We start from the raw sequence: 25,715 nt of genomic DNA on the forward strand, positions 1-25,715 counted from the left end.
TAGAACAAGCGTAACAAAAACAGCATTAAAATCACCATCGAAGTTCTCTACTCAATAATGACCGGTCAGGCATTAAACACAGCTCCGTCTCCGGCCAAGCAATAGCACCAAACAACAGAATAAGAAGTCCATACCACATGAAAGAAGTCAAAATAGATTATATTTCAATTAATTTTTAAAGTCCAAGATGAACAAAATCCACAAGAGAGTTCAGGAGCTATAGATGTTTAAAGAAAATGTAAATCTCAGTTGAACCACAAACAAGCATTGGTAACCGTAACGTTTGAAAACTTTTGAGACGTTTGTAAGAGTTATGTTCGACTGCTCCGGACAGACTGGGGAGACCAAATCCAACAGGGAGAAGGCCAGGGAGGGCTTAAAAGAGTATTTGGACAGTTACCTGCCCACAAAGCGTTCTCCAGTCCAGTTCTGAACTTTACATCACAACCGCCATAATCTTCGATGGAGTGATCCTGATTCTACTGATGCAAGAAATGGAGGATACTCAAGGATGCTCTGGGTGGTGTGCGGTCAATAGGGTTGTCCTTGTGGGTACTCCACGGTCCATGTTAGGTGGGGTGACTTTGGTCACAAAGGTTGGTGACCTCAAAGTCCTCTTTGAACCAGTCGAAGGCTAGCTGCTGCTGTGCTACCAATCTCCATCCACAGTGGTCTCCACTGTATTCTTTGTTAGGTGCTGGTGTCCCACTTGGGTGACCAATCTGGACTCAGATGACACTACCTGGTTCGGTAGGCTCAGGTGCACCTTTTGGTCATTGAGGATCGGTCTCCTGGGGCACCAAGCAGTGCTAAGTGGTGAGGCTCCAGAAGTGGCTCCTGCCTTGCTGAGTTGGGCTACTTCAGCTTTGACGGCCCTGGTGCTGGATTCAGGAGGCCAGACAACAGAGCGTTGGCGTCGGACTTGGGTGTGACTTTCCTTTAAGCTAAGAGCCACAGACACAGTCCTCTCTTTGTTAGCCCAAGGTGTGGAAGGTGAAGTCCAGCAGATGGTGCCACCTCTCTTTGTCTGGTCCAGGGGTCAGCAAGTTAGGCTTTCTTGTCCTTTTTCCAGTTCTGGTGTGATCCAAGGTTCAGGGTGTTGGGGGTTCTATATTTATGCCCAGAAAGTGGTCTGGGAATGATGTGTACCCTAGCCAATGGGCCACCAGGATCCCTCTTGCCTGTGCCAACTCCCGGCTATGTGTGGCATCTAGCAATCCCAGAGTGCACTATTCCGTACACTCTTAAGATGTCTGAACCCTTCCTTGAATGTTAGGCGCTTGATAGCCCACCCTAGAGGTGTGGCTACCTGGGGGCTACCCGCCCACAGGAAAACTGGTTTGGGCACTGGTCTCCTCTCTCTGTTCCCGCCTCCAGCCTGTCTACCTGAACAGAGAGGCAACCCTTCAGGAGTGTGATCACCACTTGCCCATCAAAGGCAGCTTCGCCTCTGAAGCTCTCTTTTTGAGCTATCACCCTGAAGGGCTTCCTGCAAGGGGGAGGTATGACCTACCTCTGTAGCAGGCTGCCATTGTTCCTGAGCCTAAGAGTCATTCACACGACTCCCCAGGAGAGCAGAAAGCTGTCTGGTGTCCAGTGACTGTGTGGGGCCACTGGACAAACTGGGTCACAGAGTGACACGCAAAAAAAAAATCCAGAAAAGGGACGTTAAATTCAACTTGAGCATCAAGTCTGGTTTAGTGCCATGATTAATTTGATACCTTGAATTACCCATTTCAGTAGTCCCACTCAAAAGTCAGCTAGGTTGAGTGGTCAGCTGGTAACTCTATCTTAGCCAATGGGGCTACTAACTCTTCTACAGCAAAACGACAATTTGAAAGCATAGCTGTTAGGACATATATAACATAGTACATGCCCCACTTAATGATATACAGATCCCTACCTTAGGGCTTGGTAGGCTTTCTTTAGGGGAGACTTAAATATATTGTTATGGGAAGTAGGGAATTTGCCATTGGTTTAAATGGCAACATCGAACTAGCAGTTTTAAAACCGCCCTTCCAGTCTGCAGTGGCAAACCGAAGGTGATGCACCTGCTTCATAAAATTCAAAACAATGTGACAACAACAGCGGAAAAATGTGGTGATATGTCTCTATAGACATCTAATGCCCTCACATGTGACTTTTCCCCACCTTTATTAGCTTCTAGTGTACTGCAGATTGGCTAAGAGAATGGATAGAAAGTGAAATCACAAAAATGAAACAGTGCTCTCAGTATTCCTGCTGTTGCCTTTAAGCTCCATAAAACCAAAGACAGAAAAAGGCAAGACAGGGTTAGAAGATGCTTCACATGGCTACCCTTAATTGATAGCATATTTTGCTAGGCTTGGGAAGACTGAATTTGCTTTCTTCTCTGACAAGGTTGTCATTGAAACACATGTGAGTCCTACATTAAACACTGCATGTCGAAGCCCGATACATTGGGGAATGGTGTGATGGACCCTCCCAAGCAGAGTGCAGGGACTTGTATCCCAAGGTACAAAACTCTTATTTGAAGAAGAGTACCCGTGAGGGGAGAAGGGAAACCCCAACTAGTGGAATAGGCCCAAATGTGACTTCATATCCATTATTTCAGACAATTCAGAGACCTGAGTAGTTTAAAACCACTTAAAACTTTGCTATTTGGTTACGATTTCTAGCTTAAACCCTTCATGGCTGAAAGTGTCTTGATGCTGGTGAGAGGTGGGTTCTATTTATTCCATATGAATACGTTTTTTCAAGGGGCAGGGTAAGAAATAAACGAAAGAGAAGGAAGATGCTTTTTTTGTCTACTGATACTAGTAGGAGGTCACACCAATTTGGACAAACCTGGTATATCATTCGCGTTTCTTCGGAGTTTTCCAGATTGCGTAGTTCGTTGGCAGTTTGAGTCTTCGCCTTATCGGAGGATTGTAGGATTTGATGCCTTATTGCAGTGTCCTACATGGTTAAATGCCAGCCTGAGTAGTTCCATACCTAGGAGTTCGGCCATTGACTCGGCCATACCACAGCACCACAGCACTTCACTACACCGCATAGTACGTCCTGTGGCCTTCGGCGTTTTCTGTCTGCCCCGCATTGAGTACCATCGTCTTTTGAAAATCTCTGCCCCTGAAGAAGGGATGTGAATCATCCCGAAATGCATTGGGCTTGTTTTTGATTTTCTCTAGAACTGACGATAAAGTTCACTGCCTCTGTGCAGTTTGTCATTGAATGTATTATTATGCTTCATTTGCTTTACTGTTCGCAGATTGAGGCCATGTTTAATTGAACAGTTACTGTGTTTTCATTTCTTTAATACAGTGATTTTGCTACAAACCAAGTGTTGATTGTTCATTAGATTGTAGTCTAAATAAGTTCAAACTCACGGTAATTTTGTCTAGTTGTTTAAGACTATTGCAACTGTTCCTTTCTACCGCAGTGCACCCAGTACACTGGTGTCTGTTCACCAGCTATATTGCAGTTTTGATTGCGAGGTGGGCTTCCTCGTTTCTGAGTAGCACGCCACAATTTTTCTATTTGAATGAAATATGATTCGTTTGTTTACCTTTAGTGTGCGCTAACTTCAATTTCATTTTCATTGATTATCAAACCTGGTATTTGTAATGCATGTGAGAAATATAAAATAAATTGTCATTGTTTAGGGAAATTGTGTTGTAGAATGCATAGAGCTGCCCTACGGCTTTCAAACTGTACTTTTGGCGAGTACCCCAAATGCCATCAGGAGGGCACACACTCACTTAGCAGATCAAGACTCAATTGTTTAAATCTTTACCTGTCTAATGTCAGACCTGCCAAATTTTCCAATATACATATAGTTGGCTTTGTGCCAGCTTCTTACTCATGATTGGGTGAATGTGTTGTCTATCTCCCATTGATGCTCCTAATTCAATATCTTTCCTCCCTATTTATGTGCATGTCTTTCTTAAGAGCATTTGAGTCTCACAGGGTTCTAACTGATTGCATGGTCTATTTTAAGATCATGTTTTATTCATTGGTATTTTATGAATTGTATATTTAAATTCTTTTATGACATGTACTGTTGAAATAAAGCTAACTGAAGCACACTGAACTGATTGACTTGTGTGCTTCTACTGCTGACCTTGCTTGAATTCAAGGACCTATTTTTTTCTTTGTCTGTAAGTACTCCAAGGGAGTGTGAAAGAAAGAGGATAATTATTTGAGGTATATGACCGCTCACTTCAAATAATAACACTTTTTTACCAGGGTAAACCCTCGAAGTCACTATATCAATCTGAGCTCATCTCCCTTATAGTTATGGCACAGAGCAGACAAGCTTAACTTAATGTGCAAAGTGATTATGCAGTACCAAAACAGTAATACAATTAAAACACCAAGCAATATAAACCAGATTAGAAAATAGAGTAACATTTAATAACCAAAATGGCATCAAAATGATAAATATTCAATGAGGGGACCCAGAAATTTGAATTTTTTAAGTTAAATAGCATCAAAATTCACTAAGAGTAAACAATAGCCTTTGGAAGTGGTAGACCGGGACCAAATGGTGTAATTTGAGCGCTGGGAAACCCAATGGGTAGCTGTGCGATTTATAAATGGCGAATAATAATAATTATTATTATTTGAGGACCGGCGTAGGTCCGATACATAAAGTGGATTGGTCCGGTTGAAAGTCTGGAAGTTGAATAAATAAAACTGTTTCAAACTCCCACAGCAGAAAGAAACGTTATCACTTTCTTGATTAAAAATATTGACATTTCTTCAACGTCTTAATGCAGACTGGGATTAATACACTTTTTGGAAAGAAAAACCCTGCCCATGCAGGATGTTGCGGACATTGTAGCTTCAGCTGTGAAACCAAAGGCCTGATACCCAAAACAGGTTGGTCCAGCTGGTGCTCTGGAGCTTTGGAGATTTCTCGCTGGAAATGTTTTCAGTCCCAATGCAGAATAGGACTTTGTCCGTTTTTCCGATGTGAGGAGGTCTCTGTGCAGGAAAGCTAAATTTCAAGCCACCACTGTTGAAATACTGGTCAGATACTTTTCTTGGCAAGTCCTTCTGGAGCTCTGGAGGAAAGATTTCAAATGTTTCTAAACATTCTAGTGATGCTCAAAATAAAAACGACAGCAGTACACTTCTCAGAGTTTGGCACTAACAGACTCACAAGGTGTCAGACAGAGGTGGACAGTGAAGTCCAGTGCAGGTCCAGTTGCCATTGCTCAGCTGGACACTTCAGGACAAAGGCTGTTTGCAACTTTGTGTCCCTGTAGCTACACATGACGTCAGCAACTGACCCTTGAAGAGGGCACCAGCCTGCAAACAGGCCCACAATGCCATGTGCCAGGACAAAGCCAAGATGGCTGGAGTGTTCAGCCACACTAAACTTGGGCTGTAGAAGCTGGGGGGGTGGTTTGTCAAAGAGGACTGTGGAAGTCACCAGTGTCCTCCCTCATCTAACAGTATAATCCAGTTTGAAGCAGGCACTGGAACCACAACAATACTGGAAACAGAGGTTTGATAGAACAAATGAAGGGTCCTTAAGAAGCCAGATATGGGATACACAAGATTTGTGTTCTTGTCCTGTGGTCTAGACCTGTTTGATCCCTTTTAAGAATGCAAAAATCTTACCTATTCCTCTGACAGATCCTTCTAAAAGAATTTGACACTGTTGGGTCAACAGGGGTGGGGTGGGGGGGGCGGGGCAGAAGCCCCGCCCTGAATGTTCCGCTGAGCTAAGTCAACTCTGCCCATTCAGGTCAAACAGAAAGTGATCTATTCTGTAGTTCCCAGAAGGATTTTTTCACCTCATTAAAGGCCACATACAGCCTGGGCAGCAGCTGGAGAGCTAATGCAAATTAGCCTCCTGGAGCTTCAGGCAAGATAAATGTAACTTATTGTTCCTTGATACTTATTAAAAATCCAACTTCATCAGTGAAGTTGTTTTTTTTAATTAGTATTAATAACTATTAAAAATAGTTGTTTCATTTTTCTTCTAGCTGGTCCCAAACCTGACATAGCAATATTAATATTATAATCTGTAGTCTGGTTTTTTGTCTGTTACAGCAGGCCAGTCACAGTGAAAATGCATGTGGTGTCTTGTCAGTGTATAGACATGATGCCATTGATTTTCTACATGCTCTACTTTTTAATAGCATGCTCCCCACCTTGTGGGCAGCAAGGCCTACATAGGGTGACATTAAAATTTAAAGGGAGGTATTTGCCTGCCAAAAAGTGTTATTTTGACATGCCACACTGCAGGTTTTACACTCCTGCAGTCATGCTACAAGTGTACACCTTAAGCCATACGTTGTAGGCCCAACTCTGTGGAAGGCTCAACAGGTGCTGCAGTCCAAAGGAAGCATTTAACTTCCAGGCCCAGGGTTTATTCTCTACACCACATACTAGGGACTGTTTGGCAAGATAAACATGTCAATTAGAAATAAGCCAATTTGGCCGTTGTTAGACTTGGCCCTCTCTGAAGTGTCATTCTCAAACGTTTTGCCTTCACCATCCTGTTTTCTGCACCTGATTATGTTGACTTTTAAGACTGTGTGCACTTTACCACTGCTAACCAGTGCTAAAGAGTTTGTGCTCTCTCCTGTAAACATGGTGGGTTTGGCTTACACCCAACTGGCACATTTTATTTACCTGTAAGTCCCTGGTAAAGTGGTATTACATGTACCCTGGCCTTCTTTCACATCTGCAAGGTCTGCATCTTCCATAGGATAAAATCAGGTTACCTTATTACATTTAATAAGTGATACTTTTCAATTGGGAGCAGGTAGGAATGTTGAGTTTGGTCTCTAAAGAATTATAATTTAAAGACAAATTTTGTAATAAAGTTGTATTTCAAGTCACATTTCTAAAAGTGTCACTTTTATAAAGTTGGTATTTTCTTGTCCCAACCATTTTGTGCCTGTATCCTGGGTCACGTGACTGGGTGTAGCTGGCAGGCTAAACTCAGTCCTGTATCAGGAACGTGCTCTATAACGGTCAGGCTGAACTTTTGTCTTGGACCCAGACTACCCCAACCAGATAACCATGGTTGGCGCTTTTTGCTTCTTAGCGCTTACTTTTCACAAAATATTTACAACTGCATATCTCTGGCTCTACTAATTGGATTTTTGTTGTGGTATTAAAAAAAGTATTCAATTTCACTCTATTATGCTATGTTGGTGTGGGAATTTTTTCGGTATGGTGTTTTTAATTTATTACTGTTTCAGTACTGCATAAATACTTTACATACTGTCTCTAAGTTAAGCATGACTTCTTTGGTGCCAAGGTATAAGAGGGTTGAACACAGGTTAATCTAGGGTTTGCTGGTGTTTCACTCTGACAAGAATTGTGGTTGCTGCTTAGGTAGGGTTTCACCCCCTCAACCAGTAACAGTCATTTTACTCCTGTTTAGCAGGGGGGGCAGTACACAATGTTCTAAGTCTAGTAGAAATAGGGTCCAAAAAATGTGAAAAATTAAGGGTGATTATGCAGATAAGGTTGATTTCCCACAGACAGACTGCATGTGCTTTCTTGTTCTCTTCTACTTGTGATGTTTCCCCTTCACCTTTCCACCACCACGGCCACCACTTCCATGTTGCTTCCCTTATCCCTTCCCATCCCTCTTGTGTTTTTTTAATATACCCCCTTGTCTCTTAGCACTCATTGTTCATCCATCCTCCCCATGCTCAATGATGCTGGCGATTACTACCCCCCCATGATATTTTGTATATATATTTATTAAGAGGGCCCAGCAGCTGCAACATGCTACTAGGCTGCTCATAACTTTTACCATTCTTCGCTCAACTATTTTTTCTTAAAATATTTCAATTAGCTATTCTAGCATGGCCATCCGGTAATTGATAAATTAAAGATGCCTGACAGAAACCTATGCTTGTGTTGTGATGCTGATGACCATCTTGGATTTAGGTTTATTTACTGTAAACCAATTCCAAAATTCCCGTTGCAGGTTTGCAAAAACACATTGGCAAAGCCAATAGTTCAACATTGCAACCTTGAGAACTAGTGTCTTAGCCAATGTTATTTTTTAAATTAGTTTTCCATTGGGGAGGGGTGATAGACTTATTACATTTCTTATATCGCAACTCTCACATGTCTGACAACCCTCCGCAACCACAGAAGTAAAATTCTGACTCATTCCTTGGCGTTCTCAGCCAAAACTATCTCAGAGATAATGTATCGCCATCCGAAATGTCACACGCGTTTTTTTGAGGCAGCACAAATATTTAAAGATGATAACTGTGGTTGGTTGTATGATAAAGGAATCATAGTGCTCGTTAATACAAACATCTCTAGACAAATAAACTAAATGACATACGAGGTTCGGCTGTATTTTATATATGAAGACTATTGCAATGTCTCTTCCCTCTTTTTTCCTTTAACAAATTGTGAGTATGCAGAAAGTCAGATTTGAGCATATATGATTATTTGGAGGGTCAGAAAAAGTCAAACTCTTGTGGTCTATCAAGTGAGCTGCAGCAAAATTTAGGAACATGCTAGCGGTGAAACCAAGATGAACAGTCAAATGACTCGTACTCCTGGGAGACTTGCTCACACGGTCCATAAACACAACCCCTGGCAGTGACACACCATAAGAGAAACACAGCGGATCACCACTCCGGAGATGCACATACATGTATGTGCACCAACACAGCCTCCAGTATCATCTCGGCGACACAGTGACGTATTTCAAATACTTTTCATTTCGGTTCTGAAAACTATTATGTGTAAATCACTCGTGAACGCATGACCAGGTTCGTCGAATTTCTGGACAAATCTTATCTCGAAATGACGCACCTGTGTTTGCCACATTGCTGCTTTCTGGTAGGTGAATACTTATGGAACCCTCACTGTTGAATGTTGTCCTTATCACAACGACCCAAGCAGATATGACATGCACGTATCTATGTAGAAAGAAGGATTGTCCCTGGAGATCCCCCTGGTAATTGTGGGTAATCAGAGACCACCAAGCAACAGCCATCAATTTACACCCGTGGCCGATCCCACTTTCAGTGTCACTCCCTCACAAACCCAAAAACACATCCCTTCCGCACATTCTCTGTCACCCCTGACTCCAACGCTGCTTAATTTATAAATCCTTAACAACAGTGATAAGAAATATGATACGTTTTTATTCCGTCTTCCCCACGCCCTCCGCTGTCCTGCCCGTACGACGCATTTGAATACCTAGGTGGCCTCATCTGGATCTCCCCTCATGCATCTTTGTCTTACTCCTGCCGGGTTATATCCATGTTTGCCATCTTCCTTCATTTGCCACATCATGTTCCTTTTCCCTTCCGCCTTTCAGTTTCTATATTTGTGTCAAATAAGTCCTGGTCCCCAAAACGGAGTGCCGGTGCCCCCCCCCCCCCCCCCACCCCCCCACCCCCTGCAACTACGCAGACCCGTGAAATGAACTTACCATCAGGCACGTGACCAGAATGACAAAAATGCTGAGGAATATGACAACGGCATAAAATCCTTCCTTGCTCCATATCCTGTCTGCTTCATGGTGCCCCTGCAGAACATTTTTCTGTAATAAAAAAAAAAGAGCGAAAAAAGAAAGACAGAAAACAAGAAGTTATCCAACGAAATGCCAGGTTGAAAAGACTGCATCAGGACAGAGCGCGTTTGGCAAGCTTTATTACATAATAAAGGACGCCCACATACTGTACACAGCTGTCGGTGGGGCACCCAGGCTCGAACCACTGCAGGCGAGGCAGCGGAGATACATGTGCTTGCTGCTGCTAGTGCTATCCTGATAGTAACCGAGAAATCAGTGAACAGCGCCTCGGTTTGTGCTGAGATAACCTTCCCACTCACATTATGAACTGATGCTAGCCCAGGCAAACAAGGCGCGTGCTCTTTCTTGGAAACAACCTGGCCCAGCAGGTGCGAGGGTCACACTCGCGAGCGCTGAGGAAATTGCTCATTCCGGCCCTTTCAATGGGCCCAGCGGCTCCTCCTACAACACCCACACAGCTGCCGGCATATGGAGGCTATTGCTCGCCCTGCTCCTAAAGTGTGGCGAAAACAGGTGTGTGGAGAAAACATGAGGCTGGCTGCGCAGGACGCGCGCGGGACCTTCGGCGCGCGCCTGGCTGGCTCTTGATGGACCCGCGCTTGTAAAATGCAAGGGTTGATGAGACTCAGGGGGTGTCTCTGGCAAACGGTAAATGGAACTGTATACAGCGCGATACCGCTATAGTCTCGAAGCCAGTGGCGTAGGAAACCCACATGTTAGCAGCTTCAGCAGGGGCTCCCACTGGGCCTGACAAGCTGGTGAACTGGGTCTACATCAACATTAAGAAAAGGTAAGGATGCGAGAAAAAAGAAGGGTAGATAGTAAGGGAAGAAATACACGGAAGAGAAAGGAAGGGAGTTAGGAATGAAGGACGTGAAAGGAAAGATGAAAGAAAGGTGAAAGGGTAAAAGAATGACTGGTTGGCAGTGTGAAATGATTGACAGATAGAAAGGTGAATGGAAGAGTGGAAGGATCGACTAGTGAAAGAATGAATGGATAGAAGGACAGAAGAATGGACTGATGGGGGAGAGTGAATGGATGGTTTAAGGACCGGCAGATGTATGAACATATTGATAGGCTGAAAAGATGGATGATTGAATGGGGCAATGGGTAGATAGATGAAAGGGGAAGAGCTGGCCTGACAGATGGCTGACGGAAGGATGAATAGATTGAAGGATAAATGGATGGATGCTTCACACACTCAGTCTGATTAGAGGTTTGTTTACAGTGAGGGGTGTTTTAATTTTCTGGCTACTCCCTTGCTTGAAGCACTGTAAAGAAGCATTGGCAAAGCCAATAGCTCTGGCATCACCCCCCAGCATTTTGGCAAGTCTTGTTTTGCATTGCATTTTAGAAAACTTTATTCTTTGGGAGACTGCCAGGAGTTTGTCAATATAAAACAAAAATGATGACTAAAGATGCCGTAAGTCATAATAAATTCAGTCAATGGCTGAAGTGGGGTGATGTGTTGCCCCTTGAGTGGGTTGGAGAAAAAAGGGAATGACACAATCACAGACAAATGGATGAAGTGAGGCAGAAAGACCCTATAAGTATCTACGTCATACACATAATTTTAGTCAAATCAAAAGATCTTGTCTAACACAGATCTAAAAAAACCAAATGTTGTGCCATTGGCTGTCAGCCCCTTTCTTGCCTTTGAGAAAAAAAATAATAAAGAGAAAAGAAAGAAGGAAAGACAGAAAAAAAGGAGGAATGAAGGAAGGCAAGAAATATGCAGGAAAGAAGGAAGGCAAGAAAGAAGGAAGGCAAGGAGCAAAAAAAAGATAGAAAGCATAGAAAGGATAGAAAGAAAGAAAGAATAAAGGCAAGCAAGAAAAGGCGAAAGCAGGAGAGAAAGAGAGAAATGAGTTGGAGAATGGAAGAAAATGAAAGAGAAAAAGACAGAAAAAAAAATAAGGAAGAAAGACAAGCGAGAAGGAAGGAGATAAGGGAAGAAGGAAAGAAGGAAAGAAAGGAGGAAAGAAAGACATAACAAATTAAACCAAGAAAGAAGGAATGGAATCAAGAGAGAAGGAAAGAAGAAATAAAAGCAAGAAAGAATGAAAGAAAAAAGGGAAGAGAAAAAGAAAGCAGGAAAGAAGGAATGAAAGAAAAAAGAAAGAAAGAAAAAAGGAAACATGAATGGAAGAAAAAGAAAGCAGGGAAGGAATGAAAAAAGAAAGGGAAACAAGAAAGAAGGAATGAAAGAAGAAAGAAAAAAGAAAAGCAATAAAGAAGGAAAGAAGAAATGAAAATAGGAACACTAGAAATTAGTAATGAAAGAAAAAAGTAGAGAAAGAAGGAATGAATGAAAAAATGACAGAATGAAAGAAGGAAAGAAAAAATTAATGAAGGAGAAAATACAAGAAAGAAACAAAGAAGTAAGAAAGAAAGAAGGCAATAAAGACATAAGGGCCTATTATCATGGCGGGCGGATCGCCACCGCCCGACCAGCGGTGGCGATTTGCCCTCCAGAACACCCCACTGGACAGCCATTTACCCTACGCCATATTAGCATGGCGGGGGGTACCGCGATGGACGGAACGACCGTCCGCTGCTCTACCGCCAGCAGGCAATCGTCACGATTGCCTACCGGGCGGAAAAGGCCCATAATATGGTGGCGGTGCCTTGCAGGCACCACCATCCATATTATGATGTGTGCAGTGGAATGCCTTTACATGGCGGACACTCCACCATGGAAATGCATGCAGAGTTTACTTTGGGGGCCCATTGCGTGATGGAGGGATGGGGGGCTGCACTTGGGGGTACCCATGGTACCCCCCTATATTGGCATTCACAAGGTGGCAGGCACCGTGAGGTGCCTGTCACGTTGTGCATGCTAATGCACAACATGTATTTTCAGCATTGTGGCGGGTGCTTACAGCACCGCCTGCCACAATGTTGAATATGCGGGATGTGACCGCCAGGGTGGCGGTCGCATCCTAATGGGCAGAGCGGGACTACCTCACCTCTGGCGGTCGGTCCCGTTTACCGTTACGGTGGCGGGCGGACATCATAATGGGCTCCATAGTGTTAAAAGAGGTCCAAATTAAACATGATAAAGGCCAGTTTTCTTCGTGGGCAAAATGTATTAAAGAACCATTGGTGAACTTGAATTCAGAATAAACATGTTCTGAAAAATTGTCCGCTTATGAATTCCCATGTATAATATTCTTAAACATTTGATAACTTAATACAGAACAGTTTCAAATGGAAGCATCTGTTATGTTGTGAAATACCAGCAGTCAAACAGTAAACGAAGGACACTCCAAAAGGAATTTATAATAGCATTGACAGGAGACAGGAACTGATAAAGCACAGAATGTGTTCTGGCTCACATCTGAAATAGTGCCCTGCTGTCACACCAGACTCTAAACACAAAAGCAACATCAAAGTAATACATTAAGTAAAACATTGGCATACAAGGGAACTAGCTTGTGTGTGGATGATCTCCTTATGAAAGAGCAAAATCCAGTCACTAGAACTGAAGCTATCCAGTGGCTGAAGTAGGCTGACCTCCTGCCCCTTTCTGTATGCTGTAGTGGGCAGAAGCAAAACATGAATGACACACCAATAGACCAATCAATGAAGAAAGCTGTCTGAAAGCCCCTTTAAATACGTATATTGTACATATACTTTTTCAAAAAAATCAAAAGGTCTTTGCTAACCCCAGATCTAAAAAGCAAAGGCAACAATTTCCCATTTAAGTATCATTCCTTTTGTCCACCTAAGAATGATGGAATTTTAGAAATGGTTTACTGGAGATTTTAAACATTCAGGGACCAGATAACAAAGTGCCTCACCAAGCTAATGAACATACATTCTATTTCCCTCTGCATGTTGCAAAAGTGTGCTGCTATTCCGGACAGTTTTAGCCTTGGTTAGTGATGATTTGCAGCAGCAAAAATCAGTTTTCATACCTTGTCCTGATAGCACATGGGTGCAAACTGTAAATCCCCAGCACTTGGGCAGTAATATGGCTCCAGAAGAATTCAGCAATAGCACCAACCAACAAAGCTAAAAGGTTCTATTATAGCTAAAAGGTATTACATAGTGCAAAAATTCAGATTTTTTTTACATGAATTTTTTATGAGCAATGTGACCATTTCTACGTGCTCCTAATTTTATTGCAAGACAGGAGGGTCCTATTATGTAGTCTCTTTTCATGTAGTTGATTTTAGTGCACCTCTAAAGCACACTGCAATTCCCACAATCCTGCTCCCCTATGCAGGAAGTGACAAAAAAGAAGAAATACACCCTACAGTATAAAGAAGAGCAGTCCATGATCAACTTCCTCTTTTCTTGCTGCTAATGTTAAGTACATGTCAAGCCTTGTGCTTGAATTGCTGTTGGAAATGGTCCTCTCTGAAGTGTCATCCCCAAACTTTTTGCCTTCCTTCTCCACTTTTTCTGACTTCGTTTTTACTGGCCTTAGAACTCCGAGCACTTTACCACTGCTAACAAGTGCTAAAGTGCATGTGCTCGCTTCTCTAAACATGGTAACGTTAGCTTATATCCAATTGGCATATATTGTATTTACTTATAAGTCCCTAATATAATACATTGCATGTGCCCAGGGCCTGTAAATTAAATGCTACTTAGTCCTGCAGGACTCATTGTGCCACACACTGAAGTAGCCCTCTCATCATGGCTCAAGCTTGCAAAAGTCTGTATGTGCAGTTTTACACTGCCACTTAGACCAGGCAAGATAAACCTCTTGCCAGGCCGAACCCTTCCCTTTTAATACATATGAGTCACCCCTAAAGTAGGCCAAGGACCTCCCAGTGGGCAGAGTGCAATGTATTTAAAAGATGAGACATGTGCTTTTAAGTTTTACATGCCCAGGTAGTGAAAACTCCTAAATTCGTTTTTCATTAATGCAATGCCTATCCCTCCTATGGGCTAACATTGGGATTACCTAATTACATCTTTTACGTGTAATTCCCAATTATGAAGAGATAGACTTTTTTGAGTTTGTTGTATCTATACTCACAGTTTAAAACCACAATTTAGATGGTGAAGTCGGATTTTAAATTGTAATTCTGAAAATGCAACTTTTACACAGGAACAAGGACCGAGAGGGACTGATCGTTTCCCCGCTTACCGGACTGATTCAATTTCCATACTGGGGAGTTGCTGGGCCAAGGCTTATTAGCGGAGGGTCCACTGAAGCACTACTATATGGAGGATAGAGAGACGTTTCAGTTTGGACATTGGAGATTTTCTCTACTACCCTCACACTGGGTAGATTTGCAGACATAATGATAACGAGCAGGGACGTGCCTTTTGCCTGCCTGAATCCTGCTGCGGGGACTCCAAGCCCCAGAGTGCTCCACTCCCAGGAGGGAGGAACTAGCATCACCCTCGCGCTTAAAACGCGCCACCGGTAACCGCGGCGCGGGACGCGCCTTTTGCCTGCCTGAATCCTGCTGCGGGGACTCCAAGCCCCAGAGTGCTCCACTCCCAGGAGGGAGGAACTAGCATCACCCTCGCGCTTAAAACGCGCCACCGGTAACTGCGGCACGGGACGCGCGCGGGCCAAGGGTGGGCCCGTCCTGCGCCCGACAACACCAGGAGAAGGCAGGGCAGGGCTACCGCCCTAACATTTCTAATGTGTCATCGGCTGGACCCACGTGATACATACTAAGGTACTGTGTTGATCCGGGCTGCATAGTGATACCAGAGTTTCAAGATACTCCGATTGATAATTGGGTCAGTCTCAGCAGTGATAGTGTTTTGTTGTTAAACATCGCCTCATAGGCTCTTATTCTATTCTACGCTTTAGCATTTAATCAGTTTATATTAGAGTAACCATGGGCAAAAGGAAAGCAATGGAAAGTCTGGGGGGGGGGCAAATGGAGCAACTAGCGGGGTGGGTAAGGTAAAAAATGCTAAGAAAACTGTCAAGCGCAGTGTTAATAATTGTGTGATCGATAGAATCGAGACCCTAATCACAGAATGTGAAGGGATTCTCGAAACTGAATTGCCTGTGGCCACTGGTGCGGAGAAAACCCCATTAGGGAGTACCCGGGAGCAATCCCGTCGTACTATAACCCCGTCTATGTTCCAGAAACCTTCTCAAAGCGGCGCTGCACCCAGTGGCGAGAACGATCATACTGCGCTAGCACAGGGGGGGATTGCCTCCACACAGTGCGAGAATAGTCAATTGTCCAGAGATTCCACAACCAACTCAGAGGCTCTTGCTATCTCCTGCTCTAACTGGTTTGCGGTGTTGGCTGAGGCCCCTGATTTGCGGGAGGAGCCAGCACAACAATTCCAAATCTAAGGCTCTAATGTCCTTGCAGGTTTGTCTAAGCCAGGAGGGACTGGTACCCCAGCACTTGAAGACCCTTTGCAGATTATCAATGAGCTTAGGCTAGAAATTGGTGCAATGAGGGTGATAATTGAGGAGCTAGTGGCAGTAGTTAAATTAATAGCCCCAAGTGACATCTCGCGTAAGCTGGTTGCAAATAAAACATCTATCCCATACCTCCATAGGGCACACATAAATGCACAAAATGAACGACCCCCTGTACATCATGGCTCTCTTTCCTCCCTTAAACCACTTGCTATTAAGCCCCCCTATTACCAACAGACAGCTCCTTCTCAAATCCCTCTGCTTATTGATCAGGCAGCACATTTGCCTCTCCAATCTATTACGACAAATGCTAGATCTTTTCATATACCAGCAGATCCCTGTCAGCGCCCTAAAGATCACCCGCATTTAGAAAATGTTTTGAACTACCCCTCTGGACAGACGCGTACAGTTTATATGGTCAATGTCCCGAAGCTTACTTCATGTGATGATCGTGAAAATGAAGACTCATTAAAAAATAAGACTATTCATTGGATCCGCCACATCAGGGGCTGTCGGTCGTTGATACGGGATGATATAGTCAGGGCTCGGTGATGTACAATTCATAACCGTTCCCTTGACTATATTGAACTTTCCTTGACAAAGCCTGATCTGGCGGCAAATTTGTTGGCATTAGAATTTCGGACATGTCCTCCAGGGTCCTCAGTCATCCAATTTAGAAATTCCCCAATGTCCACTGATACGGGGGCCAAGGGCAAAGTAGCAGAGCAGAGTGTTGAGGGAGGATCTATATTGGACGTCAATGACTGACTGAGAACAGCCCCTGTCCCTTACTCTGAGCCCATAGAGACTTGTTATATTAGTAATTTAAAAACTCTCTGCACATACCCCTTAAGTGTTCCTGGTCAATTGAAGATAAATTATTTTAAGAACTTTAATATTGACTGTAATATTGACAATTTGAGGAACCAACTTATAGAACCAAACAGGGTAACCTCTGTAGTTAGATCTGATCCATCATTGCAACCCCAAGTGACACCCTCATGTGAGGCGGCCCTTGTAATTCCACACCCGCAGCTCATGATTATCTCCTGGAATATAGCTGGTCTTGGTAGTAAGCTGCTTTTACACGACTGGAATAGGCTAATAGAAGGCCAAGACATCTGCCTCTTCCAGGAAACCTGGAGCTTAGTTCCCCTTTATAAATCTGGGCATACTTGCTTCTTTCTGCCAGCTGTCTCCCTGGGGAAAGGCCGTCCCTCAGGAGGCCTGATGGCCTGGGTTAATATTGCTTTGGTTTATAGAATCATCGATCATAATTGTGCCAGCCCTGATATAATGAGACTTACTGTAAGTGGGAAGGAAGGAGCCATACCTCTTGAACTGTTTAATGTGTACGTGAGAGGGACAAAAGGGGGTTCCTCTTCACCTTTGGAGCAAGAGCTGTCTAAATGCCACCCCGACTCGCTCCTTATGATAGCGGGAGACCTTAACTGTACGTTTGAACCCCTTAGTTCGGGAGACATGATGGGGCTGGAGGAGGATGATACTAGGTGGGGTATTCCCCCCTAAATATTCCCCCCATCAAAAAATGGTCACGGGTTGCAATACAGCTGAATGCACTTGTCTTGGAATATGGGCTAAGGGCTGCAAATGGCAGAACAATATCAGATCCTGGTGGGGCTTGCACGTACAATAGAATTAGTTGTCCATCCCGCATTGACTATATTTTAATAGATATACGACTGTTGAGAAATATAATTGATATGGAAGTTGTCCCATCTATCGACAGCGACCACAATCCTCTTTGTCTGAGTACTAAACTCCTTTGGTCCTCTCCTGGCCCAGTCTCTGAGGCATTTAATAACCTAATGACCAAGGAAATAGTTCCCTCAAATAGTAGGAGACATCTTAAGTGGTCTAAAGTAGTCGTTAATGAAGTCAAGATGGCTGAAATTAATCGTCTACTGGTCGATAACCTAATAGACCTACAAGAAGCATCCCTTAACCTTGATGCCCCACAGAAAGTGCTAGATGTCTACACAAGAATGGTAGAACAGCTGGGATCCCTGTTCATGACTACTGCTAACCACAGATCTGTAAAACCTTGCCCAAAAAGCAGTCATGCCTGGTTCTCAAAAATTTGCAGACAGAAAAGGAAGGCTTTAGTCATAGCTATTAAAAGTAAAAATATCTCCCGCGTCCAATGTGCTAGGAAGGAGTACAAGGCGACGCTGCGACGAGCAAATGAGATTGGGACGAATCGCATTGGCAGAACCTAAAAGACGCGAGTCTGGAAAACAATGCCTACTCTTTCTGGAACCTTGTTAGGGGGGCTAATAGGAATGACCCAGATGTAATTCCCAACCATATATCCAGCCAAGTCTGGTTTGATCACTTTAGGAATCTATACACTGGGACAGTTACAACACACAAGGGAGGAGCCTGTGTCAAGTTAATTACTTGCCCAACTCCTTGTATTACAGATTATTTTAATTTAAATGAAGTGACAGCAGCAATTAATAAAATAACACCTTCAAAAGCCCCGGGACCGGATGGTCTCCCAGGGGACTTATTCCGTGCAAGTCTCAGTAACTGGGCGAAGTATATCATGCTCCTAATCAACTCTATTGCTAATGGCTGCCCCATACCAGAGTCATGGAAGGGAGCTGAAGTGGTGCCTATTTTTAAGAAGGGGGCTAGGGAGGACCCTGCCAACTATCGACCAATTAGCCTGATAGATGCCATCCAAAAAGTAGTTGGCAGGGTATTACTCCAGAGGATTCACTCTTGGGCCGAGGATGAGATAATTCTTTCCCAATATCAGGCGGGTTTTAGGTCCAAAACTGGAACAATGGACCAGGTGTTTAGGCTCCTTCTTATTTACTGGAAGGTAGTCGTGATAGGTGGAGGCAGTCTCTATCTTGCCTTCATCGATCTAAAGACAGCCTTTGATTTGGTCCCTCGAGACCAACTATGGGAAGTTTTGGCTGAGATGGGTAAGCCTGTGTTTATTTTGAATCTGCTTGTCCGACTGCACGAGGACAATTATGCCCAAGTGAGATGGGGGTCAGAAGAACAGAAAACTGAAAGAATCTCAGTGAATAGAGGAGTACGCCAGGGCTGTGTTATGGCCCCCTCCCTGTTCTCTTTATATGTGAATGGGGTGGTTAGTTTTCTTCAGGAAATTCCATCTGATGCCCCGGCCCTGGCAGGAGATAGGATACCTACACTCCTCTTCGCTGACGATACCTTGTTGATCTCTAAGACCCCGGTCGGGTTGCAGAAGCTCTTAGATAGGTATCATCTTTTTTGTTCATTAAGAGGGTTGACTATTAACACCACAAAGACCAAACTAATGACATTCAACCCCTATAAGCCCTTTAGGCACATTTTTTCCTTGGGTGGAACATCTCTAGAAAGAGTTAGCACTTTTGACTATTTGGGTATTCGCCTCTCCGATACAATGCAATGGAAACCCCATATTAATAAGATGCTTTTGAATCACAGGCGTGTGACTGGGGCAATAGGCAGGGAACATCGTCGCTCATGTAGCAGACCTGTTGCCCCAGCGCTCACGATCTATGCAGCAAGGGCAGTAAGTTCCGCCCTGTATGGTGCAGAACTTTGGGGGTTTAACAATATGCAAGAGATTAGCAGTTCGGAACATAAGTTCTTGAGAGAGCTTGTGAGCTTCCCCTGTAATGTCCCGCTCAAGCCTCTGATGAGCGACATGGGAAGACGTTCTTTTAAAGACATCGCTAGACTAAGGCCATTGCTTTTTTGGGCCTGTTTGTTACGAACCCCTGGACTTGCTAGCTATACCGCCGCACTTAAGGAGGTAATTGGCCTGGATTGTAACCATAGGGTTGGCTGGCTCAATAACGTCAAGAAACTTGTGCTCACTTTGGGTCTTAGAAGTTGTTGGGAAGGCCAGAACCCGCCCAGAAAGGATGAGCTTAAAAAAGCATACTGGCTTTGGGTTGATATGCAGGAACTTCGCAATCCAAATCTGGGGAGGATGGCAGATGAATTCTACCAGTTTAAACAACATATTTTTCTAGAGCCGTACCTTGATTTTATCCAAATCCCAAGAGATAGGGCACTCTACATACAGTTTAGAGTGGGCTCTCTTCTGGTACGTGAGCTTACTGCAAAATGGAGCCCTCCGCGCCAGACAATTGCGGACTGCCCTTGCTGCGAGGCACCAAAAGAGAGTGTGGCTCACCTCATGTTTGTGTGTCCAGCATACTCAAGGGCTAGATTAAAGTGGCTCAAACCAATTTGTAGACAACTGGGCACTACAGCTCACACTACTGCCCTGCGGATCTTGAAATCAGACCCTAGAGCTCTTTTTGTATGCGGCGTGGCGAAGTATCTTGGTTGTATTTGGCTTATTAGATCCAAACTCTTGCACAGGGAGGTGTAAAATGAAATTGGAAATGTGATTGTGCCCCCTATGTTGGTTTTTCCCATATTCTTATTCTCTTAAACGACATCAAATAGCTGTATATGAAGTATGTCTTTTTTATTCTCTTTTTAATCAAATTTATTTATTACAGTCTGCTAAAAATGATTAAGTATACAAATGGTATTTTTCTGGGTATTCGTATAAAATTATTATTTTACTAACAAAACAATTACATCCTTCTAAACTCTTCTTGGATCTATTGTATATAATTGTTTTATTTTTACAGTTTTTATGATAATCCTGCTTTTATGATATTTGTATATCGAAATAAAGCTATTTGAATTGAATTGAATTGAATTGATAACGAGCAGGGAAAGTATTGTGGTTTGATATACCTGACAGGGAAGCTATCTGTTGACAAATATCGTTTTGGGACTGAATTATCACCAAAAGAGAAGCTAAACAAATTAGAGATTGAGCCTTGAAAAAGTTGTGGGACAGTGTGCCCACCAGGCGACGAAACACGTGTTGGCGAAGTATCCACCAAAATAAAGAGAAAAAGAGAAAAAAAGAAACCAAAATAAAAGCAAAGAGAAACATAAGACGGTTGATTTGATATATACTTGAACTTTGATATACATGTGAATAACTATTTAAGAGTGTGATGAGGACTATGTTCTGTTTGGTCGCTCGACCACGCCTGAGGGAGGTGGTTCTCCCTACCTTACAGCACCACTTATGATATTGGGACAGGGCATATTAGTTTGTGGATTTTCCAAGGGGTGCTAATTCCCTATCATAACACCATCAACTTGCAACGCCACTTTTAGAAAGTTGGCATTTTTTTAACATTAGCTATTCTGTGCCTGGGGCCTGTCTCTGAATACATGTCTGGGGTGAGTGACAGCTGCGCTTTGTGCGGTCCCTCTAGACAGCCACACATAAGGGGAGCCTAGGTGTGACTGATGGGTCACCTACATCCTGATGGGCCATCCTGGGCAGGATGGGTGGGAGGAGCTGGACTCAGCCTCACACTTAAACATGAATAGGCTGTGGCCTGTCCCCACATAAAGGGCTGCATAGCTGTAGTGGTACATTTAGTATTACATCGTGAGATTGTGAACGCCTTTGACTCTATTGGCCTCATTACTATTTCAGTCGGCGTTGCCTCCAACCGACATCGTCTCGGTGTGTGAACAGTTCCGCACACCGAATAAGGATGCGACCCGCACATGGTGTGGTGGCAATCTCCCATTTCTCTATGGCAGCTTGTGTGGCGGGCGGTAACCGCACGCAGCACAAGCTCCCATTGAGACATGGAAGTTTGTGAAAATCCCTGCACCGTGTGGCAGGCCCCTCATGATGCCTGCCACGGCACCATAGCTGCCCCCAGGGGCCACAACCAGAGGGCCAGGAGGGAAGAGTGCCCTGCTAGGGGCCACCACAGTCTCTTTCCGACAGCCTTTCCATGTGGGAAAGGCCGTCGGAAACCGACATCATAATCCCGATGGCGGAAACGCCGTGTTTAAGGGATTATGAACACATTAAGACTGGCCGACGGGCTCGAGTCCGTCGGAACCGAGTCGGTTTGCCCGGCCGGTTTACACTCCGACAGCTGACATTGTAATTCAGTGATCAGAGTGTAAACCTCCCATGTCAGTCGGAGGCTTTACGACCAACATCATAATAAGTGTTTTAACTGACTCCATTCTGAATGTACAACTTCATTTTTGACTTATTGCATGATTTCATTTCGTGCTTTCTTGCAGCTTCAGAGAGGGATGTTTTTCTCTCCTCACAGCATAGAGCAAAACAGCCTTGCAGGAACAGAATGTGTTGGATGTGCGTTTGAAAGCGTGAGAGAGGAATGTACTTCTCTATCGGAGTCAAAACAAGGAGGGCTGGCCAGCTTCCTTCTTGACCTCGAAACAGACCGGTGCAGTCAGACGGAAAGTCTTGGCGCTCATACAGAAGCTCACTTGTGGGGTGGATGCACAGTTACAATGGAAATATTTGCTATCCCATTGAGACTTCTGGATGACTGAAAGGGCTACCCAGTCTAGCTGACCAGAATGATGTGTTCTCAAACGGTGATGTATACGTTTCATTGCTCAATGAGGTTTTCATGTTGTATATGCATCTCTTTATATTTGGTTCTTGCATTTGACTGTGTTTGTTCTTGGACTGGACGCCCATTATTACTTTTTGCTTGTGTATTACTTCCTCGCATTTGACTTGTGAATGTGCCATTATTATTTTTTATGTGTGTTTTATTATTATCTGCTTGTGCACACATTTATATACATTTGCATGTTTTATCTGCTTCATTTGACTTCTGGGAAAGTCCTTCTGTTAGATTGTGTTCCATTAATAAAGCCCCACACTTTATTTTGAAACTGCCTTTTGATTTGCCTCATTTTGTGAGTGCTGAGTCTCCTTTCCAAGTGTTTCTTCGTGCTTTGCCAAGTGCCTCAACTTAGGAGTGCTGAATTTCTTTTGTTTGGGAGTGTAAAGCAAGACATTTTGGTACCAGGAGTGGGGTACGATTTTAAAAGGGAAAGGGAAAAAATGTTTTCCAAAAAGACAATGTTTTCAGTTGCAGATTCCCAGATGTCAAAGAAGATATTAAGTGGGATGATGCTCTTTATGCATGTGTAGCAGATGAGATGCATGCACAGATATTTAAATGTTTGCAGAAAGTCTCATTTGAAGAAGAAAAAGAGGTTAGCATTTCAGGGAGAAAAGGTTGGATTAATTGGAGTGCTTATTGTAGCATGTTTGAAAAATGTGCACAGTTAGAAAAAGAATGAAATCAAATACAACAGTTGGTTAAAGTTACAAATAATTCTGATATATTGATACGTGAAAATAAATTGTTAAAAGATAAATTGGAGATATACCAGGCTGCACAAGGGCGAGATGCCGTGTGTGTGCCGCAGTATAAATTACCCAACTTTTCAGATAGCCAAGTGAGTCAGAAGAAAGGAATATTGTTCACAGACAGGCAGTGCTTCAACAAAAGCTGCAGGTTAATTCACAATACCCACAGGAGGTTTTAATGAGTTCTCTGAAGGACTTTACACAGCAAGAGATTAATGGCATTTTAGACCGATTTCAACAGAAACCAGGGGCGGCTTTGCTAATGTGGATTATGCGCTTGTTTGATTTAGGAGCCTCTGAAGTGATGCTAAAGTGCGAAAAAGCTGAAATGTTTTGTCCACTTAGTACTGACCGCACTGTACAGGAACATTTTGGGAAATATAGAGAGGGTAATCAAATCAGCCTGTTACAATTAGCGGTAGCTTGGTGCAGTCACAAGTATCCCACAGAGTCAGACTGGCCAACGAATGAAAAACCTTGGTTTACATTGAGAGATGCTATGCAGAGACTTAAGGAAGAAATCATGAAAAATGCTATTTTTAAACATGATTCTGAGGTGGAGAGCAAAAGCAATGTGATTTTGAGTTGACAAAAGAGGCTATACAATATGCTTTAGATGTGTGGCCAATACAGGAAGGAGACATTAAGATAATCGTGACAGTCCAGGGGCAGTGTGCTAATTGGAGTATGTGGCAAAAACAAGAAAAGAAGAGGGTGCTCCTGGGCTTTTGGACTTAAACATCGCCAGATGCTGGAGAGAGGTATACTCCCTTTGAGAAACAGTTGCTGGTGTGTTACTGTGCTGTGACAGACACTGGGCAGAAACAGCTGCTGTCGTAGTACAGTGCTCTGATAGAAACTGGGCAGATGACAATAGGGCATAATGTAATTTAGAGACTTCATTGATGGCATGTCCTGGTAGTGACAAACAGCCTATTTGCTGTGAGTGCTGCTCCTCTCATAGGGTTTCATTAGGAGTTCCCTGATAGGTGTTCAGCTGAAAGGAGCAGCATTGCCATGTTTAGTATGCTTGGAATAGTGGTGATAAATTCTGATTATTGGTGAAGGTGGATTTTTCATTACTATTTTAGAAATACCACTTTTAGAAAGTGGTGCGGTAACAAATGATGGACGAAATGTTGAATGAATCAAACATTCACACCCAGTCAAGGGATCTGGATTAAATCCATCGTTCTTTTGCTCACAACACCACCCCAGTTTGAACCCAGCCATATGCAAATCAGTCTTGACCCTGTTCCTCATGGGAACAGTCTAGCCCGAACTGCTAAGCCGTGTCCTCCTTAGACCGGAAACAAGCATCCTGGGACCGATTTCGGGGTAAAACCGCTCATCAGCCAGGCTAGCTTGAATCCAGTGGCACAGCAAGCAAGGGACCCATGTCCGGGCATGTGTGAGGAGTTGTCACTGTCACCTGGCTAGAGCTGTGCCTGTCCTCTCACAATGCTGACTCCACCCCACCCCCTGTAGTGTGTCTGGAGCTGGGGCTGGGATTGAATAGGGGTGTTGGGCACTTCTCAAGTTTGTTTGAAGTTACCTCGACAGACAATTTGAGTATAAGTACAGGGGCTCTGACTCCATGTTATTAGACACGGCATGGGACTTGTAACCAGATGCTACTGGCTCTACATACTGCACAAAAGGACTATTGTTCTATCCGGAGAAACCACCAATTGGACTTTGTTTTGTTGTGCTGACCTGCTGGAAGACTGCCTCTGTGACTAGAAGGACCCGGTGTGCTAGCCTGCTGCCTACCTTCCTGCTTGTGTGCCGCACAGTTGTTCTCCAGGGATCGGGTGGCTTGCTCTCTCCCTGTTTTCACCGCCTGAACCCCACTTTTCCAGAAAAGAGCAGAGTGTGGGGAGAGCTTTGGTAGGAAAAGTGTGTGTGGAGCACTTTCCCCTTTCAGAGAGAAGTTGCCTTGATCCGCGTGTGGGGAGTGCTGCATGATTCGCTTCTCCATCGCGTGGTGATCACTTTTCCATTTTACCGACAATCAAAGGGGGCTGAGCGCTTCGTTTTGCAAATTTAGGGATGTGCCTTGAGTTTTCTTTACTGTGTGCCACAGCTATGCCCGGGCCCTCTGTTTACCGCTAGGGGCTGGTGACTGAGGCACGCGGAAGGAATTCCCAGCAGAGTGCTCAGAGAGTACCCTGGGTGTGAGCACTCCCTGGAGGAAGTTGCTACCAGTGCGCATTGAGTGCTGTCTCGTGCTTGGGGACTAGCTTGGACTGACAGCGCTCCTCTTTGATTCCCCAGAGCCGCCCTCTGCAGCTGGGAGGACTGCATGGAGGAACTCCACTCATGACAAGTCGTTGGTGGGGCCTGGCTTCCAAAAGAAGACCCTGCACTACCCGATCCCCAGGAAAAAGAACTAGTAGGGTGGCTCCAGGAGCATAACGGCCCAGTTTCCCAGAGATTTGGGTTGGTCTTCACTGTGTTGCAGCTGCACTGCGCACTAGTGGGCAGCTCACTTTGCCTTCCCTACACGCAGGGGAGCCAGCGAGGTCTCCCTACTTTTGTTTGCATTGTGTGGGTCCCTTGCCCCATGTTGCCTAGACTTTGGGGGTCCT

At 44.0% G+C, this 25,715-nt stretch overlaps 1 protein-coding gene across 2 annotated transcripts in view; it reads right to left on the minus strand.

Moving 5' to 3' along the window:
• Positions 1-25,715, minus strand: part of PTPRR (protein tyrosine phosphatase receptor type R) — an 813,462-nt gene that overhangs the window by 334,245 nt on the left and 453,502 nt on the right. For both annotated transcript variants that reach the window (XM_085652526.1, XM_085652527.1), the window contains one exon: positions 9,416-9,526. In XM_085652526.1, coding sequence (XP_085508652.1) covers positions 9,416-9,526 — 111 coding nt within the window. The remainder of the gene's footprint in view (positions 1-9,415; positions 9,527-25,715) is intronic.

Source organism: Triturus cristatus, chromosome 4_1, assembly GCF_964204655.1.
Source record: "Triturus cristatus chromosome 4_1, aTriCri1.1, whole genome shotgun sequence".
NCBI classification, from domain to species: domain Eukaryota; kingdom Metazoa; phylum Chordata; class Amphibia; order Caudata; family Salamandridae; genus Triturus; species Triturus cristatus.